Raw genomic sequence first — 20,527 nt, 5'->3', positions numbered from 1 at the left:
TTTTTTTTTTCCGATAAGGGATAGAAAGAGTGTTGCCTCAGGGTGGGACAAGGAAGGGAGAACCAGAGAAATGTGTTGCAACTCGCTTTCTGGTCTGCCTCCTATCCAGAGCACCCCTGTCCCAATCCTGGCGGACCTCTGAAATATTTGGTTCATCCGTCTAAAAGTAATCGTAATTGCAATCATTCCTGAGAGCTGCGTACCATTCTGTCTGATTATAGTACAGCACAATAATCATATGTGTATCATTAAAGATGTGTCAGATTGACTTTGTCATGAGTTTTATTTGATTTCAATATGAAACTGCTTCAGTACACACAGCTTCAGAGCTTGTTGCTCCTGCTCCCAACCAGGGAGCAGGGGACCAGCTGTTGGAAAGCCAGCAGCTGAGCATCCCTTCCCATCCTGTCCAGTCCCTCCCATCTGGTCCCATTCAGTCCTGTCCACTTCTGTGTGCTCTGACTGCTGTAGCTTAGCCCAGAGGTGCCCACCTGCCTGACCTTCCTTTCTTCCTCTCCATGGGCTGCACATCTGGGCTCAAGGCAGAATGATTCACTTATAAACAGAAACAACCAAAACAGAACCCCGCAGGCTCTGCCAGCATCAACTGCTGCTTCCCCGACCCACAGGGATCTCAGTCAACCTTCTTTTGACTCAATCCATGCAACATCTTCATTATTCTCCCCATTGGCAGGGGTAGGGTGGGGAATGTGAGATGAGCCGATGTGTCCAAAGTCGAGTTAATCACTAGCAGAACCAGAAGGAGAATCAGTGGCTGTGGCTGCTGAGCCAGAGCTTCTGTAGGAACCAAGTCTGGGTCAGGCTCCATCCATTAGACCTTCCTCTCTAGTAATAGATGCATTTTCAAATATACAAGATGATGCTGTCTGTGCTGCTGGGCAACTTCCTGAGAGCAGGCACATGAGAGTTGAGGGGTGGGAGTGGAGGGCAGCACTTTTCCAGCTCACATTTACAAGTTGTGGGAACCAAGCTGATCGCCAGGACCAGGCCTTGCCTCACTGGTACATTGTCAGGCTGCCTCTTCCAGCAGGTTTCTTACTGCTTGCCAGGACTGAGGCAGTCGCTAATCAGGTAAACCAGTGTGGAAGAATCATGTCCACCATATCAAATCATTGCCTAATGAGCCTTCCCTCTGGGTCTTGTGCAGACCTGATGAATGAGGCTGGCGCACGTATGCCCAAATGCTCATTCATTCAGCTGGCCTTGAGTGAGACCCATCTTTGTGCTTGCTCTGTGCTAAGTAAAGCTACCATCTGGTTCTTGCTCCTGAGAGCTACACTCCTGGCTGAATGGGGAAGACAGTTATGTAAACAAATATGTCAGAGTGGGACTTAGGGCTATAAAAGACCTTGTGAAGGTACAGATGAGGGAGCAAGGATCTCGCTTTGGGGGAGTCAGCAAAAACTTCAAAGAGGTTACAATGGAGCTAGGTCTTGAAAGATGAGTAAGAATGGTCTCGGCTGAGAAGGGAGGGCTGGGTGAAAATTCTTTGCATAAGGAATGGTAAGCAGAAAGGCCAGGAGGTGTGACAGAGCGTGAAGGAACCCAGGACCCTTTTGCAGATGTAAGCTACATAACTTTCCATTAAAGTATCTCAGAGGCTTAATAATTTAGACTTAGACTTCCAGGTAAACTATCACTCCAGTGTACTGATTTCCCATGGCATTTGCTCCCCCCCCACCCCCTCGTCACTTTGGGGCCAGCCTCTTGGCCTTTCTGCAGTCTCTCTCTACTTAACTCAAAAGCTGGTGCTGAAATATGCCATTTCAGTTTGTTTATTCTAAATTTCGCACCAATCACATTGACCCGCTGAATGGTTTAGGTATGTGTTCTAGGTTTCTTGGAGCAGAAAAAGGAGGCATTTTTTTCCCCTAGAGTCAATCCCAAGGAAGCAGAGCCCACTTGCCATGGACAGCGATGGCACAAAATCCCTGGAGATGCATGAATTCCGTGTGCTAGGCCTCTGCTGCCCTGTGTCTGTTCTCAACCAAATGGCCTGTTTGCTTAGCTGCTGACTGTTGTCTTCAGTAGAGGGACATTAAAACACTTGGTTTGAGCAAGGCAAGGTAATGAATTGTTCTTGTGTGGACTCTCAAGTAAACTATTAGTGTACTTGCCTTGGTACAGCATTACTAATCCGCTGACAAGCATTAACCATTTCTAAAGCATTGAGGGGCCCACAGGTTAGAATTTTTGTAATGAAAATGCCCCTACCCCATTTATCTAGCCTCTAGAGCTTTTCACAACATTTCTTCCATTGATCTTCATAAACAGTCCTTCAAAGTTGGGAGGGTGGAGGTCTGTGTCCCTATTTTACCAACTTGGAGATTGAACCTTGAGGAGTTAAATGATTCCAAGTGGTTCTAATGTTATTGGAAAGCAAGCCTCTAGTCATGATCATGGTGTCGGGAGCTTTCCTACTACTCCAAGCTCCTGCTGCTGAGCCATCCCCCCACCACCAACATGGTAGGGGTTGCAGGGGGAATGTGGGCAGAGGTAGTGCTCCCACATTTACAGGACAGCTGCCCGTGGTCACTCACACTGTCTACATGCTCGCTGCACTGTTCACTGCACACTCGCCTTAAGAAGGACCTCCAGATGTTTGTCATGTTAGCACCAAGAGAGTACAATAGATAAAAAGTAATAAAGAGTAACCTCAGGAAGCAAATACCCCTCTAAGATGTAAGTCATTTACTCCCTTCTTACCAGCAGGATCAGGTTCAACCTGCATAAATCTATTTTAGCGTACTTTAATTGCTTATAAACTAAATGTTTCCTGGATATGCTACCGACCATGAATAATTAGAATCATTTCAGTGACTGGGTTTTGGAAAGTGAACGGGAAAGCAGACAAAAAGGGGCTGCTCAGAAGGGAGAGTCATTTGTTAAAGCCTGAGTGGGAACATCGTCTCCACCATCTCCAGTTTTGTTTTTTCATGATGTGACTAGAGCTGCCTGTTTTTCAGCTACTCTGGCTGCCCTTCATTTTTTTATGCATCTCTCAAGTAACACTAGCTGCTGACAGTAATGAGGCCCAAGTGGTCCCATGCCAGAGTCATTCATTCACTCAGCCAAGATGGGTGCAGCACCTACTATGTGCCAGGCCCAAACCAAATCTTAAGGCTAAGGAAAAAAATAACGCCAGTTCCCAACCTTGAGGAGACCATGGCCTGGTGGGGGAGATGGACACATAGACAAACAATTATGCTATAATGTGATAAATGCTAGAATAGACACCTAACAGTGAGCTGTGGGAACGCAGAGGAGGAACTTACTCCATCAGGGGGAGTTGAGGCCAGCGTAGCTGAGAAGCAACATTTAGCAGAGGCACAAGGGAAGCAGAAGGGTTGACTAGATAAAGAGGAGCAGGGAGAGATGTTCCAGTGCAATGTGGCTACAATGTAGGGGGCAGAGCCTGGCCCGTGATGTGAGATAAGACAGGAGGAGTCAGCTAGGCCGGACTGTGAAGACCTTTGTGTGTCCTGCTTGAGAGTTTGAACTGGGTACTGCAGTCAGTGGGGAGCCAACCATGGTTTTTAAGTAGAGGGGACAACGTGATCAGATCTGAATTTTGGATGGAAAACTCAGGGAGGGAGGGGAAAGAGGGAAATCAGTTAGAGGCTGACTCAGAGAGCAAAGCTTTGCTTTATCTTCCCTCTGGACTCCAGGAGCTCTTGCCCACATGCCTACTACAGCACTTACCACAGAGCATTAGGACTACTTGTTTGCACATCTGCCTCCCCATCCACTCCTTGAGGGCAGGGTCTGAGTCTCAGTTATCACTTCACCCCCAGAACCTGGTGCACAGGAGTCCTTGGGAGACATTGGTATCAAGTGAATGAGGGAACCAAATGAATCAATAGGATCTAAGCTGAGCGACTAAGCACAGCAGAGCACACAGCAAGCAAGTTCAACTCTGATTTGTTCCCACGTAACCACCGTGATGGCTATATTAGAGAGAAATCCTACTGTTACAGAATATCAAGTCCATCCTTGACTTTTCCTCTGCCTCTGCCAAGCCCATCAACCTAACAATGTCCATCACAAAAGAAGGATGCACTATTCAGAGAAGACAAGAAAGTTGCTTACAAAGCTGTGCTGGTGCTGGTTATGACCCTGTACTCTGTTCTTTCTCATAAATTAATTTTTGATGACTTGTTTAGAATATGTCTTCTTTGTCTTCATTCTGCTCTTTCTGCCTCTCTTATCTTCTCTCCCTTCCTATTTAAATCTTATTCATTCTTCAAGGCCAGTTCAGTTGCTTCCCATCACCACCCAGCCCCCACACTCAGAATTAAGAATTCCCACTTGAGTTCCTGTAACTCCAGAGAAATGACTCACCTATAATGTTCATCTCATCATAGTTCTTCCTGCACCTCTCCACCTTTTGTATAAGACTGTAGGCTCCTCAAGGCCAGGGATGATCTGCTTCATCATTATTTCCCTAGCACCTCCCACCCAGCATCTTGCCCCAGCAGATAACTAGTAAGTGTTTTCAAACAACACTTTAAGCATATTGTGTGCTATTTGGCTGTCCCCTTAGAGTTAATGCCAGTCCTGAGAGTACCCTACGCCTCTCTCTATCTTCTTGCAGCTGGCAAGATATGCTTTTCTTCATCTGACAAGTGGCAAAGAAGAAAAATCATTGTTCATCAAACATTGGGAATATCTCCCAGAGATAGAGATTCCCTAATCTCTATCCCCTTATCCCATATCATTTTGGGTATTTTGAAAGCACAGAATCCAGCGCATCTAACAAAACATAAGCATAGTGACCCATTTAGGGTCATAACTTCACATGTTTGCTGAAGAGCTTATTGTATAATAGGTCTCACCTATGATGCTAAGTGAAGAAAAAGAGAAAATGAACATTCTCTTTGGAAGTACATACTGAATTAGCTCAACTTGGAACACAGTAAGCATCCAGAACCAAGAATTCAAGTTTTTCAGGTAGAAATGTCCAACAGACAATTATAAACTCATCAATGGCCAAGGATAAACAGTGAACCTAGAAATGTAGGATCTCTGCACAAAAGTGACTAAAACCACAGCAGAGAGTGTAAATTCTTTCAGAGAGGGAGAAATGAGCTGACAGTACACCTACATTTATGAGACAGGTGAAGGAAGACAATCCAGGGAAGGAAACTGACAAGGAACAAAGAGAAGAGTGGTGATGAGAGAGAAGATATCACCGTAGATGAGACTGGTTGATGACAGGTACTAGAGAGAGATCAAATAAAGTGGCTGATCACTGAAAAGAAGACATTAGGTTAGGTAATTAGGGGATCACTCTTAGTCAGGAGCTTCTCTGATGGCTCAATGGTAGAGAATCTGCCTGCCATTGGAGGAAACTAAGAGACATGGGTTTGATCCTTGGGTCGGGAAGATTCCCTGGAGAAGGGCATGGCAACCCACTCCGGTTTTCTTGTCTGGGAAATCCCATGGACAGAGGGGTCTGGCAGGCTACAGTCCAGCAGGTCACAAAGGGTGGGACACAACTGAGCGACTAAACAGCTTAGTGTCCTAAGGCATGTGTGCTAAGTCGCTTCAGTCACTTCCACCTCTTTGTAACCCTATGAACTGTAGGCCACCAGGCTCCCCATCCATGGAATTTCCCAGGCAAGAATACTGGAGTGGGTTGCCATGCCCTCCTCCAGGGGATCTTTCAAACCCAGGGATTGAACCCAAGTCTCTTAGTCTCCTCCACTGGCAGGCAGGTTCTTTACCACTAGTGCCACCTGTGAAGCCCCTAAGTGTCCAGGGGCACCCCTGGGAAGCCCCTAAGTGTCCTAGGGCAGGACTAGCAAATATTGGCTACATAAGACTACATCCCTCCAGCCCCCATCCTGCCTACCAGGTATTCCCATGGATTATATGACGAACTTGTTTGGGCACATTTTCCTGCTGAACCTAGATATAGCCTCAAAATCCTTCTCAACACAGTACCCCGAGTAGCTCCTGTCAATCAATCAGAGTTGCCAACAAGCTAAAATCTCTTCCATCCTTCTAGAAAACTCTTCAGTGGAGGTGTGGAGAAGAAGTGCATTGAAGTGTCTAAGAAATGAAGAGGTCAAGATGGTGAAGAAAAAAGATCTTAAGAAGTTTAGCAGTGAAGGAACAGAGAGGGCAGTTGCTTGGAGTAGGGTAAAGATCAAGCTAAGGCAGCATTTACAATCCTCCAGTAGAATCCATTTCCTTACAGTCATCTTAGCACTTGTCCAACAGTAAGCCAGGTAAATCAATATCCCTATACTCTCACTTCTTCCATCCCACCCTTGGCTGAAGGAAAAATTGATGTAAAAAAGCTTCATGTGTAGGCTTGTTTCCAAAATATTCATTTGATTAACAGAGACATATGGTATAACCAGAGTTGGCCCTGCATATGTTTATGAAGGAGGAATTCTCTCTAGTAGTGGAACTTTGAGGATCTACTGTAATGTGGGAAAGGTATTAGTCTTGGCCAGGGCCCTTCCCCCAAACCCCTGGAAACCACACCCTGAAGTGTCCTTGGCCTGCAGGGAGGTCCCCTAGGGAAGTGGCCGCCACCCTGCCCTTGTCTCCTCTGCCGCCTCCTCTGTACCTCTTTGCCTTCCTTGACAATTTAGCCCACACACACATTTTTATCTCCTCTCCTTTCTGTCACTTCTGTCCCCTTGCCTCTTTCCTACCACTTCCAAGTTCTCATTCTCTTCTCATCTCTTCCATTTTTCTTAGTCTCATTCATTTGGATCCTCTTCTTCTTGATCTCTCTACCCTCTTTATAGCTTCTGAGTTTTGGACTACAGGGTAAGGTCTTCACAAGTTCACCCTCATTCGGTCTGAATGGACATTAGTAAAGAAATTCTGTTTTGCTGCTGTCCATTATATGTAGAATTCCTGTTTCTTTGTACAGTTGGTAAAGCACAGTAAATAGTAATATCTAGCATTCAATGATAAACATTTACTGAGCACCTACTTTGCTCCAGGCACTTTTCTATGTGCTTTCAGTTCAGTTCAGCGCTCAGCCGCGTCCGACTCTTTGTGACCCTGTGGACTGCAGCACGCCAGCCTTCCTTGTCCATCACCAACTCCCTCAGCTTGCTCAAACTCATGTCCATAGAGTCAGTGATGCCATCCAACCATCTCATCCTCTGTCGTCCCTTTCTCCTCCTGCCTTCAATCTTTCCCAGCATCAGGGTCTTTTCCAATGAGTCAGTTCTATGTGCTTTACATGGAGTAACTTACTGTTACAACAACTCTTGGGTACATTCTTTTTATCCCTATTTTACAAAGAAAACCAGGGAACAGAGCAATTAAGTAACTTGCCTAAGGTCACACAGCTAGTAAATGGTGGAGAAGAGATTTAGGGCTTGTCCCCTATGACTCCAGAAATCATTCTTTAACTACTGTGCTTTTTGCTTCATGATGCAATGGAAAACCCACTGGACTGAAAGTCTGAAGCCATGGGTTCAGGTTCACATCTCTTACTTTAACGCAGTGATCTTGGACAAGTCATCTCAGTTGTCCAGCGCCCCACACGTGTGAGGACATTTTACTGTACTCTAGCCAATACCACACAGTTAGGCTTGGATTTATTCCTCTGCCCTCCCTGTAATTATCTTTCTCTCTCTATTTAGGTTTTAATCTCCTTGAGAGCAGTCACCAGACCTTATTCTTTTTTTATACTCAACCTCCCCTCCAAGGACCTAGAATAATTCTCAGCACCTAATAGAATATGTGTGCATGTGTGCACACACACACACACACACACACACACACTACTGTGGGCTAACTAACATAGGAATGTTAATGAATACACAATACACTAAAGGGCTATATACATGTGTATGTTCATGAAGCCTCTCTAAGTACTTTAGCTAATGGAATAATACTATTTAATACTTGGCATATTCTTTGTTTAAATATAATCAGTGCTCACATAAGCTAACAGTTCCCAGGTTTACCTGATTATTTTGCTTAATAAACTTTTTTATATGAATAGTTAAAATACCATTAAAACGTCTTGATAATAAAACTATTTCAGTGCCTTACTCATTCATCCAGTTATTCATTCAAACAGTTCTTGGTACTGGTGTATGAGCCTCACCATGAAGCAGTTCTTAAGTAGAGACCTTGTTCAGGTTGTGAGATGAGCTCCACAGGTGGGACACCGATGTAGTCTAGATGGGGCACTGGTTTTCCATCCTCATGCAGACTCCACATATCACATCGTGTCTGACCCCTCAGTTGTGCTCTGTACACTCCTAATTCCCCATTCCCCTGCCTACAAGCAATTGCCTTTGACATGCTGCTTCCTGCCAGTTCAGTCCAACAACTAATGGGTTTATTATTTTTGTTTGTGTTGTAAAGCCATGGCAATAAAATTTACTCCCAATAATACCACTGCAATTTTGTGTTCTTAAAATGTACCATAAATGATATATATAATAACTGAATTTACTGTAAACAGAAACGTTTTTCTGGGGAAAAAAAGAGCTTTTTTTTTGTTTCCATCATGGTTGGTGCCAGGTTCTTTGATGGAGTAATTGGTGACATAGGAAAAGTTGAGAAGCGTCTTACAAGACCATGTTACAGTTAAAAGTGATGATGCTCTATCATTCTGGTTGTGATGAGTTCTTTTCCCAGGGTAAGTAAGGATAGGAAATGCTCTTCCTGGTCGAACATCACAGTTACCAGCACAAATTCCCCAGCTGATGAAAGAGCAAAGCCTCAGTGGTCTATAAAGAGAGATTAGCATCAACCATGGGCTTACCCTAATAGGATCAAGCCTAATTTATAGGAAAAGGTCAACCTTGAGTTAGCAATAAAATTTTTGCCAGCGTTTTGTAGTATTATAAAAAGGGGGCTGGCTTTTTTGTATTAACCAGGAGAGATGGATGCCAGTTTAGCCTATTAGTCTATTTAGTCTGTAGCTGGTGTGGCAAATGTATTCCTTTAGGCATCTTCCTTGTGCTGAAATTCATCCCTAAGGCGCTAAGAGATTTTACCTTACCATTCTCTTTCTTCTTCTCTGGTTTTTCTGCCTAGTCACTGGCTCTTTTTACCCCCTTACTGCCTTAGCGCTTAGCCATGACCTCACTTCCGCACACCATCATCACCTCTCCAGCTGTCTGCTAGACACAGTGAGCCGTATATCCTACTGTCATCTCAAGCCCACCAAACCCAAGCCCATCCACTTCCCTGAGCCAGGCTGGCTCTGCCTGCCACTTTACCCCAGATCTGTCAGGGGTACTGATCCTCCCACTTGCCCAGACTCAAAATCTAGGAATCAACTTTGACTTCTCCCCTGCTCTTTCCTCCACAGCCAATCAGTTACCAAAGTCCTCAGAAGTCTGCCTTCACAATGCCGCTTTTCTATCTTCCCTGTCACCGCAGCAATAACTCTTTCTCAAGCCCTTGCTGTCTCCCCCTTGAACTATGGCAGTGACCTCCACACTGGCCACCCACCGCTTCACATACTACTCCTGGGTGTCCTAAGGCACAGCTCCAGTCCTGATGCACCTGTCACACCAAGTCCTGTCTCTCAGCCTCAGGCTGAAGGCTCCCCACGCTCTCTCTCCTTCCACGACGTTAGCCAACTCCCCAGACTTGTCCTGCTTCTACTACCTACCCTCCACCCCGCCCCACCCCTGCCTATTTGCAGTCACCCATCCTTCAGGACTCTGATTCTCCCTGCTGGACTTGAATGTCTTCAGAATCCTAAGCACATTTTATTTCATTCCTTCAACAAACAGGAACTGAGTTCCAGTTATTTTCCAGGCCCTATGCTAAGAGCTGTAGGTAATATAAGTATGAATACAACAGTACTCTTCCCTTGTGGCACTCTGACTAAGGAGCTGGAAAGATGGATGTAAATAACTCAAAATCCCTGTCAGGGTGTCTCTGACTCCCATCGTATGGGCGCTTCCCCTCAGCCTACAAATATACTTAAAACCCTCCCCTCTTAAAATACCTCCCTCCTCCAGTCCCACCCCTGTACCAAACTCCTAAGAAATGAGAATGTGTGTATTCTTACCCATCATTGTTATCTCCAGTTCTTCCCACCAACTCTTCAGCCCCCTCCAGTCAGGCCTTATCCACACCCTGCACTGACTTTGCTACAGTGAAGATCTCCTTCCCGTAGACAAATCAAAAGACCACCCTCCTTTTATTCACCTCTCTGCAACATCTCAAATTGTCACCAGAACTGTTTCCTCTCCCTGTCCACTTCTGAAGTGTTAGCTCTTCCCCATGATTCTTTCCTTGCCTCTCTTCTCTTACTCTGTAATAAGCCTCCCCTTTCAGCTAAGACAATTCCTTGGCAGTTCCCATTCAATTCCTTTATGTCATTGATAACTTCCAAATCTATACACATATCCTATATCTTAGGCCTAACCTGTTGCCTAAATTCCAGACACTAAATCATCATCATTCTGAGGGAGCACCTCATCGTGCTCCCCAGTGAGCCCCCCTCACACCTACACCCCACCATGAACCCTTGTCCTCTGCCTGTATTCCTCAATCCATTACTATACTTCCTACACAGTAGGAAATCCTTGACTTTCTCTTTCTCCTTACTTCACATGTCCAACTCATTGTTTAGTCCTATTTATGTTATAAAAGATAACATAAAGAGTTTTTCAATCTCTCTGTTTTCCCACAACTGTTCTGGCTCAGGCCCTGTTACCACTTATCTTGGCTCTAGCACCAAACTTCTCACTGGTCTCCCTACTTGCATTCCTCCCCTCAAATTCCATTCCATTCTCTACACTGTAGCCATTGAGTCCTCTAAAGTGCACAGCTTATCTGTTCATCCTCTCATTTCCAAGCTCCCTCCAGTTTCCATTCACCTACGCCACAAATAGTTACTTGCCACCTCCTAGGCATAATGACAGTGGAAAGCAAAATAGTGTTCTGCCCTTGTTACCTTCTAGTCTGGGATCAGACCAAATGCCTTAGGGTGGGGAGCAGGCAGTATCTACCATAAAACTCATCCTGCCTCCCCAATCTCGTGTCCTCATTGTCCTTATACCCTATTCTCGAGCCCCATCATATTAATTTCAGTGCCTATAATGTGCTATTCCATTCCACACTCCCTGCCCTTGCCCAGGCTCTCTTGGAATTGCCTCCCTCCCACCCACCAGGCCCCTTTTACAGATCCCCTGACACAGTCACTTCCTCTGGAGTAGTTTAGAAGGGCTTCCCTGGTAGCTCAAATGGGAAAGAATCTGCCTGCAATGCAAGGAACCAGCTTCAATCCCTGGGTCAGAAGATCCCCTGGAGAAGGTCATGGCTATCCACTTCAGTATTCTTGCCTGGAGAATTCCATGAACAAAGGAGCCTGGTGAGTTTCAGTCCATGGGGTTTCAAAGAGTCAGACATGACTGAGGAAGGAAATGGCAATCCACTCCAGTACTATTGCCTGGAAAATCCCATGGACAGAGGAGCCTGGTAGGCTGCAGTCCATGGGGTCGCTAAGAGTCGGGCACGACTGAGCGACTTCACTTTCACTTAGTGCTGATCTCCAGAATGACCTGGATTCAAATCTCACACTGCACATGGTAGCTGTGTGACCTCTTCAAATTATCTGACAATCCTGTGCTTAAGATCCTCATAGGTTTGAGAATTGTCAGTCCATAAAAAGTGTGGAGACACTTTAAGTGCCTGACACATAAGAAGCCTTTAACCAATATTAACTATTACCGATGGGATTAACATATACACACTACTGTATATAAAAAAGATAACCAACAATGATCTACTGTATAGGACAGGAAACTATACTCAATATCTTGTAATAATCTATAGGGGAAAAGAATCTGAAATATATATATATTATAAATCAACTATATACTTCAATTTTTTAAAAGACAAAAATATTAACTGTTATTACTTATATCTTTAGTTATACCTCTCATCACACTTTTCTATAATATCCCTTCCTACTAAACATATCTTACTATCTTTGCATCCCAGTGACTAACCTAGTGAGGCACATAGTAGATATGTAATAAATGTTGAAGGAAGGATAAGAGGACTGACTGTTCCAGGTTTGTGGTTTGGTTTCCTGTGACCACATAGGATTATGAAGGAATAACAACAACCTTAAGGCTTCTTCTGAATATCTTCTTGACCAGGTATCTAAGTGTATGTTATTTGCATTGTATAAGCAAGAGCTGGAGGGGGGTGAGCGAGAAAGGCACTTTGAGCTGGGCTAAACTGAACAAGACTAAACTATTTCCTTTTTTTTTTATTCATTGACTCTTGGGTCAAGATGAAATTGACTTCCCTCAAGTACCATTCCCTTCCACTCCCATTCTTCAGCCCCACCTCATCCTTTCCGTTTGTCTCCTTCCCACTACCATGTTCCCCTCAAACATGCAGAAATGAAACCCAGAAAGCAAAAGGAGCACTGAGGGAAAGGGGGAAGGAGTGGGAGAAGGTTAGCACCTCCCTCCTTCTTTGCTGAGATCAAAGCCTACATTTGCACTTGCTGGCCGGCTGGCCTCTTTCATGCCCTACTCCACCTGTCTGGGAATGGCATTGCCACTTGCCCATTTCCTTTTCTCTTCAACACTGGAGGGCAGTTTCAGGGTGGGGCCTTGAACTATTTCTAGTGCAGGCCAAATCCCTCCATCCCAACATCTTCGCTTTGTGTGATCAGATTTCCTTTCCACCTCGCCAGTAACAAGTGGTGGGAGCAGAAGGCAGGAAACTGTGAAAGAAGTCAGTTTCTCTACTGGCCCTTGGCGGATCTCATGGTTTAAGTAAGTGGGAAACCACTGGTGCTTCTGGACTTTTGTCTGGCAGGAGGAACAGGCTCTTCTTTCTGCATCTGGGGGTGGGGAAGGTCCCAGTGCTTGGCCCAACATCCCCCGGGGTCCTGGTGAGGCACGAGTTAGGCAATGGCTTCTTGCCCCAAGAAAAGAGAATTCACATGTACTGACATCCTACCATGTGCTAGGCTGGCCTCTGTGGTCGGCCCTTTAATGTATATTATCTCTGTGATTCCTAACAACCCAGTTGGGTCAGCATTTATCATTCTTCTGGTAGCAATGAGAGAAGCAGCTTGCCCGAGGCACACAGCTCAATCCAAGTATGGAAACTCCAGCTCTGCCTGACTATGGTCAGGGCTCTTGCCGCCTCATCATGCTGCCTCGAGAGCTGAGAAAACTGTTCATGCCATCAATTGGCTCTTTGCATTATTCCACAGAATTAACTGAATTCAGCTAAACCTTTTGTGAATTAGCGTAATTCAGCATAATTTTAAAGTAAAGATTGAAGGAGAACCTTGAGTTCACCTCTACAGGCTCTACGAAGAGAATGTGACATAAGTTTCTGCCTTTGCAGAGTTCATGGTCCCATAGAAAAGAGTTAACGAGCACAAAACTAAAAACATAATAAAACACAGAAACAGAAATACCGTGAGAGAGCCAGAGAGGGAAAGAGGGCACCACCTTTGCCTTTGATACAGCCTCTGCCTTCCTCGTGCCTGTCTCTTCCCTCAGCTCCAAGCAAAGCTGCTCAAGGCTGCCATGTGGAACCAGATCACAAAGCAGGGACTTTCTTATATCATCTATGTTCCCGAGCCTAAGAATAGTGTAATAAGTAGTACCTAGGAATAATATTTGATTGGCAAAGGTGGGGAGATGTTTAGGAACCCAGGCTTACCTGCAGCCAGACTTCTTCAGCAAAGAATGGGTTATTTATGGGTTAGTTCAAGCCGGATGCTCAGCCAGCCAGGACAGGAGCCTCGATCCCAGTCAAGCTGAGCTCCAGCATGTGCCAGTCAGCTCTGGCCCCAGCTGACCGTCTTGCCACCATGTGCTCTCAGCCCAAGAGGGGGCTAAAGCTGGAGAGCGGCCTGAGCATGCAGCAGGTCTTCACAAGGAGGACATGTTGTTCCAGACACTCAGCGCAAAACAGATAGCTCACGACACGCCTTGCTGACAGAGGATCAGCAGTGTTATCTTTGTAGATGGATGCAGAACATTCCCTTCTCCTAGACCTCAGCGAGGCCCCTTGCCTCTGATTTTGATAGCATTTGATGCCAGGAGTTTGGGTGTCTCAGAGTGACTTCTTCAGTGGAGCTGCCTTTCTTCTATTGCTCTCTCTAAACCCATCTGTCCTTGCCCATGAAATGAGTGTACTACTTGACAGCCTCTGGAGTAGGAGAGGCCACTTAAGGAGAGAGGGCTACACCTGTTTGAAGCCTTCTCTTCAAGAGCCAAGCCCATGAGGTTCTCAGGTTTGGACTCAGGGCCCCTCTTTGGCTAAAAATACAAACCTCTCAGGTTTCTTTGATCAGAATGGGGGAGTTAGTTTCTGTAAAGACGATCTCTACACAAGGCATCTTCTATCTCCAGAACTTGGGACTTCAGACATCAGCAAGTAATAACTTCAGCAGGAAGGAACTAGACTCCTCTCCTTTTTAAGAGATAATAAATAAATAAATAAAAGAAAAAGCATTATAATCATTGGCACAGTCTTGGTCACTTTTCTTTTAATTAGATATGAGGAGTCTTCTGTCATAGATGTGCAAAAGTCATCTTCCCATCAAATTACTCCCATAGATTCCACAAAGATGCTGTTAGAATCCCTAGAGATTATTCCACAGCCTCTCCCATGGTGCCAGATATATATCCAGACTCTTAACAAGGATAATTTGATGGCAATGGCAATCACCTTGGATTATTTTTAAAAGGCTCTTTGAATGACATCAAATTCATGACCCATGCTAAGATCCCTTGTTTTCATGCCCTCTGTACCATTTTTTCCAGGGAATTTGAATTTCCCTGGCTTACTTACTGCCTAACAATATCACTATTGAAAGCACATAATGTTAAGGACCATATGCTCTCTCTCCAGAAAGTGTGTACAAATACTATTTCTGTTAAAAACTAAACAGAAATAGTAGCTTTGCATATTTCCCATTCAAAAACTTCTCCCAATTGAATGATTCCCTTTGTCATAGGGTGTTTTTCCCCAAGCAGCCCCTAATAGAGAAGCTGAATCAGATATTGTGACTTACCAAAGGTCACAAGGAATCATCTAGTGAGCTAGAAATAGAAACCAAAAACCTTTATTTTGATTCTCTGAATTTAAAAACAAACTCTACTACCGAAAAAATAGAAAAACTAGGCTCATTTGACATTCCTGTTGCAGGGAATTCAAGGCAACCAAAACTAACAGGCCTTGGTCTGTGAGGACCAAGGAGGTGACTAAGACAGGTGTTGCCTGCCTTTAAGGAGCTGATAATCCAGTATAGGGAGATCAGGTCACTGTTGAAAACTCTCTACACACTGAAGAGCACCTAGAGGACCCCAGAGGAGGCCTTGTCCATCTTCACAGCCCCTACAGCAGCCAGCACAGTGACCTGTATGTGATATGCAGGCAAGCACTGTCTATTTGTTGAACAAGGGCCATAAGGGATGTATCAACAGAATGCTCTGGGGCTTGTGTAGAATGAGGGACAGCTTTGTGAAGGAGGTGACATTTGAGCTGTGCCTGGAAGGTTGGAGAGGTTTTTCACAGGCAGCAGGGGATGGGGGAGGGACTTTGCAGGCCCCAGGAAAAAAACAATGCCAAAGATCCTCAAGAGGGTGAGGGACCAAGCATGGTCTCATTTGGGAGAACCCAGAGCCGGCCAGTGTGGCTAGGGGAGAGGGAGTGAGTGAGCTGAGGCTGGAGAGAAAAGTTGAGATGTGAGCAGAGAGGATCTTGAACACCAAGCCAAAGAAAGAATTTTGCAGTGGACTGTCACAGGAGGTTTGAACAAGGGGACCAGTTTCCTGCTGCACCCTCCTGCCCTGCCCATCTGGGCCTTCCTTGCCTTGTCGGTAGCAGTGGGTTGTTGTTGTTCTGATTGTCTGTGGTTTGGTTTGGAGGTTTTCTGTGGTTTAGTTTGTTTTCTGGCCTTTCCCTTTCCTTACAGTTTTTCACAGCATATGGTCCTGATTACGTGCTGGAAATCACGCCAAGCTGCCGGCCAGACCGCAATGAGCCCCACCGAGTCCAGCAAATCCTCAACTACATCAAAGGTGAGTACCACCCTTCAAATCCAGCTCTCCTCATTCCACCCAGCTTGTGGTGACCCATCAGTGGGGGCTTCCCCAAATACCATTTGTCATTTGGTGGCTAGACTTTACACTGACTCGAAAGGGAAACCTCTTCTTGGCCTAAGAGCTTGTAGTTGGAATTCTGAACTGGTCACTCTGGTTGGGATTGTCATTTGGCCAACTAATGTCACCTTCAGGGAGACAAAAGTTTCAGCTTTAAGCACCTCCAGTGGAAAGCCAGTTCTAAAGTGTGCCCTAGAACTCTCTTTGAAAAGGGCAACAGTAAAACCCTCTCAAAGATAAGAGAAGGTCAAGTCAATTCAGATTTGGGGATGGACATGGGGGCAGGAGGGCTCGCAGGCATTCTGTTCCAATGTGGTTCATTGGTCCAATAGAGCTTTGAGTGACTGTAAGCCCATAGTGAGTAGTCAAAGATTTTGAAGCCCTGGGAGTGGGTTCCCCAGTCTCACTTAGAGCACTGGAGATGTGGCTGCTTCCCTATTCTTCCTTTCCCTAAGGTTGGCCTCCAATTATTCTGGCCTCTGGACAGAGGGAAAATGACAGTCATCAGGTTATTGCCCAACTTGATCACACTGTCTGCTAGCTGTTTGGAGACACTGTTATTAGAAACCCCCCTCCCAACCCCAACTGCTGTTTCACAACTAAACTCACTTCATCTATAATTTTTTTTAAGTTGTTTTGGTACCCACATTCCTATTTAATTGAATTTGTGTGTACGTGTGCATATTTTGGGGGTCCTAATTATTTGTAGAGTTAGAAGGCCAAAGGTATCACATTGCCCATAATGGAGAATGAAATTCCTGTTTATTCAACTAACAACCAAGATAGCACCAGTTCTCCTAACTTTGATTCCCTCATTGGAATAGAATCCAGCACAAAAGAGAAGCCCGTTCTGTGTCAGCGTTAGTGTGAGGAACACGTTGTCCTGGGGAATCTCTGCCGAAAGTGATATTAAGGCCATGTCATCTAGTACAGCCCCAGTCTGTGACAACAGCCTAGTCCATAGCCACTGACTCCACATCTGAGGCTCCTTTGACGAGAGAAAGATTTCTAAGCTCATGAGTCATAAACTCATGTGCTCATAGCAGTGCTTATCAGCTCTCAGGTATCACACAGCCTCAGCCTTTCCCTGATCCTGTTGTTTCAAGGCACCTTCCTCTGGTCTCAGTGGCTACCAAAAGTCTTCACTTCCTAACCAAATCCTCCTCCCTCCTTGAACCTTTAAGGCCTTTAAAATCCTTCTCTTCCTGGCCTTTCTCTAGCCTTTCTTACTACACTGCAGACTTGATTAACACATGCTCCCAACCCTTGTTTCCTCCTGTCCCTCTCAGATCCTGGACCAAATTCTCATACCCCGTTTCCTTTCACCTTGACATTTTCCCCTCATCCAGACTCTAAATCCTGGTAGAGCAGAGACAAACAATAGAAACAGAAACTAAACAAGGCTCTGCAGCCACTTGCTCACACCTCCACATGTGCAGATATCTTTATGCCCTCATGCTTTCCTGCACACGTACCCATATCTCCAGAGAGTGCTGACCTTGTGCTATTGAGGAAATGGAAATGAAAAGCAAGAGAAGACATAAGGAAGGTAATTCAAAGGGAAGAGAATTAGGAAAGATAAGAAACCCAAAAGAAGTATACATGTTTTTAAAAAAATACTCATTTAAAAAATGAGATGAAAGATTGGTTTGAGGATTGGTTAAAAAATAATAATAACAGAAAATTTTAGAGGATATGCAAGTTACATGGAAGTCAAGATTTTTTTAAATATCCTAACAGGTTAAAGCAATATTCTGATTGCAATACCATGAAATTAATGTATAGACCAGGAATTGGGTCTTCAAAAGCAACTGGACACAAGCAAGATAGGAAAACATGGCTTCACAGGATTTTGTCTGCAAGAGTTAGGGATTTTAGTCAGTGTGAGTCACCATGGCAAGGTAGCCTCCAGAGATGTTAATGCAGTATTGACCTTACTTTAAAAGATCTTGAGACAAATAGGAACATATGTTTCAGGAGGTCAGGATGGGGAGAGGATTGGAGCCCAGGCTCCAAGAGGTCTGGTTGGAGGAAGATCTGGGATTTTGGAGAAAAGAAAACTCAGGGAGATGTTGTCCCATATCTCTGAAAGGCTGTCACAGAGCAGAGGGTATAGACAGAGTCTATGTGGTCACAGGGCACAGAGCTGGGACCCATGGGTAGATATTATTACAAGGCAGATTAAGCAGATTTTCATTTGAGATAAAGAATTTTACAATGATTACAGCTATCCAAAGTGAAACAGACTGCCCAGAAAGGAATGAGGTCTCTATTACTGGAGACCTACAGAGACAAGAGACAAGATTGGCTGTCATATTGTAGATGGAGTCCTACATTTGGAGGAGGGTGATTGTACTAGGCTATCATTAAGGTTCCTTCCAATCCTAAGATTCTAGGATACTGTACATTAATTATGTGAAAATACAAAAACAATAAAAAGAAGATGAGAATGCAGGGGTTGGTTGATGAGTCATAGTTGGGGGGGTTGTGGGGGAGGTAATACTGTGTATAGGAAAGAACTGATGAGGAGAAGAAAAGAAACGAAGTGGCTAAGAGTGGGTGGGGAGGAGCCAGGGAGGGCAGACAGGAAATACAATGGCTATAGATTACTAGGAATCTTCAGATTTTTCCATTTAGCCATCCCTTTCATATTGACAAAGTCTTGTGTTCTAGCCATGCAAATGAGCAGAGCACATAAATCCAGAACCGAAAAGAAATGAAGTTAAACCTACAAGAAGAGGCTAGAAAGAAGCCCAAATGTTAAAAATGGCCAGGCTAACCTGCTATACTGAGACCATGCCCCTCCAGCCTGGTGACATGCTGCCATCAGATAGTGCGTTGCCATGACAATGGTCAGTGTGGAAAGGCTGCTGAATTTTCTGCATTCTGAAAGATTTTCCTGAACCTGCGTAAAAGACTATCATCTGTTCTTCGATATAAAACCTCAGTGAGGCTGGCCACTTCTTCCAGTGTCTCTCCCTCTCCCCCTCCACACCTCCCCCCATTCAAAACAAAGGTGGTGGGGCAGAGCCAAAGATTATTTGGGGAAGTGGATGGCAATGAGGGAGTGGATGGACTACATTCCACTCTATGGGAAGGAGTTTCACCAGCATATCTGGTTGAATTTATTTAGCCTTTGAGCTTGGGTTTTCTCTCTTTCTCACCACATCCCTTAGAAGCACAAAAAAATGGGATTTTTTTTAACCTATATTGGAGAGCAAACCTGAGGAGGTTTATCTTATAGTGATAAATTCCATATGCTACAGGATGACTGGCAAATTTGGACCTCACTTTATCCTGTCTTTACTCCCTATTAGACTTTCTGAGAGAGGAAAAAAAGACAAAAATAAAACCATGGAGAGTCTATTCAAGCTGTTAGGTTTATACAGAGAAAAACTATTGTGTTGTTCCCACAAATCGTTCTTCTCATGTCAGTGAATCTTGAAGATTTGTGTGATTGTTCACAAGGAAGTATAGGTTAGAACGTGGATCATTCAACCTAGATCATGACCACTACTGTAAAATCACCCTTGAACCATCTTCATGTGCTCAAACTTGTTTGCCTTTCCTCTCTGGTTGACGTACTCCAGAGGAGTTAGCTCACAGAGAACCTTCCAGAGTTGAAACACTGCTGATGTGATCAATCCCCAGAGGCAGCTAGCTCCTTGAGCCTGCCTAGCTCTGCATGGGGAAACAGGGGTAGAGGTTTTCTAATCCCTGGTCCTGATGACATTTGAATCAAGTAAAAGTCCCTAGGGGGCCAAAAGCTTCATGTTGCAGTCCAGGCCGGACCTGGTGGGGGAAGGGCAGGAAAGATTGAGTTGTGCATATGTGAGAATGTGTTGGAGTTGTAACTGGAGGTTTCTACACTTGCTCTGAGTTCCCAGACTCTACCCTACATTTGCCAGAGATAGAAAAGGAAACAAATGGGACCAGGAAGTAAGGAGGAGGAGAGAAAAAAATAGGAGGCAATAAGAGGGAAGAGCAGATCTTATGGACATCTGCCCTTTCTGACCCTTAATGAAGGAGACTTAGTATGGCAGCCTCTATGGTGCAGGGTTGGGGAGATGGACCAGCAAACTCATGTGGGTGTTGGGAGAGACACCACAGGAGAAATAATAAGAATAATAGCTACTATTTATCTTATAGATGAGGAAACTGAGGCTCAGAGAGTATAAGTTACTTGGCCAAGGTCACCTTTATTCATTCAGCAAGTAATTACTAAGCACCTCCCCTGTGCCGCACACTGTGTTAATAGGCAGTGGAGCAAACATTTGAACCCAGGGCTGTCTGAATTGAGGCTTGGGAGTCAGGTCTGTCATTTCCAGAGTCTTTCCTCTCTTTGCAGTGTTGCCCTATCAAGCCTACTCATCATCTACTTTTTCCAGTCACCCCTGGTAAACCCC

General features: G+C 44.8%; 1 protein-coding gene across 2 annotated transcripts in view; it reads left to right on the top strand.

The window, feature by feature from the left end:
- The window catches only part of HDAC8 (histone deacetylase 8), a 262,891-nt gene that overhangs the window by 214,544 nt on the left and 27,820 nt on the right, over positions 1 to 20,527 (top strand). For both annotated transcript variants that reach the window (XM_070291830.1, XM_070291829.1), the window contains one exon: positions 15,935 to 16,040. In XM_070291830.1, the coding sequence (XP_070147931.1) occupies positions 15,935 to 16,040 (106 nt within the window). The remainder of the gene's footprint in view (positions 1 to 15,934; positions 16,041 to 20,527) is intronic.

This window comes from Ovis canadensis, chromosome X (genome assembly GCF_042477335.2).
Source record: "Ovis canadensis isolate MfBH-ARS-UI-01 breed Bighorn chromosome X, ARS-UI_OviCan_v2, whole genome shotgun sequence".
NCBI lineage: Eukaryota > Metazoa > Chordata > Mammalia > Artiodactyla > Bovidae > Ovis > Ovis canadensis.
This window is presented reverse-complemented; position numbering and strand designations above follow the sequence as displayed.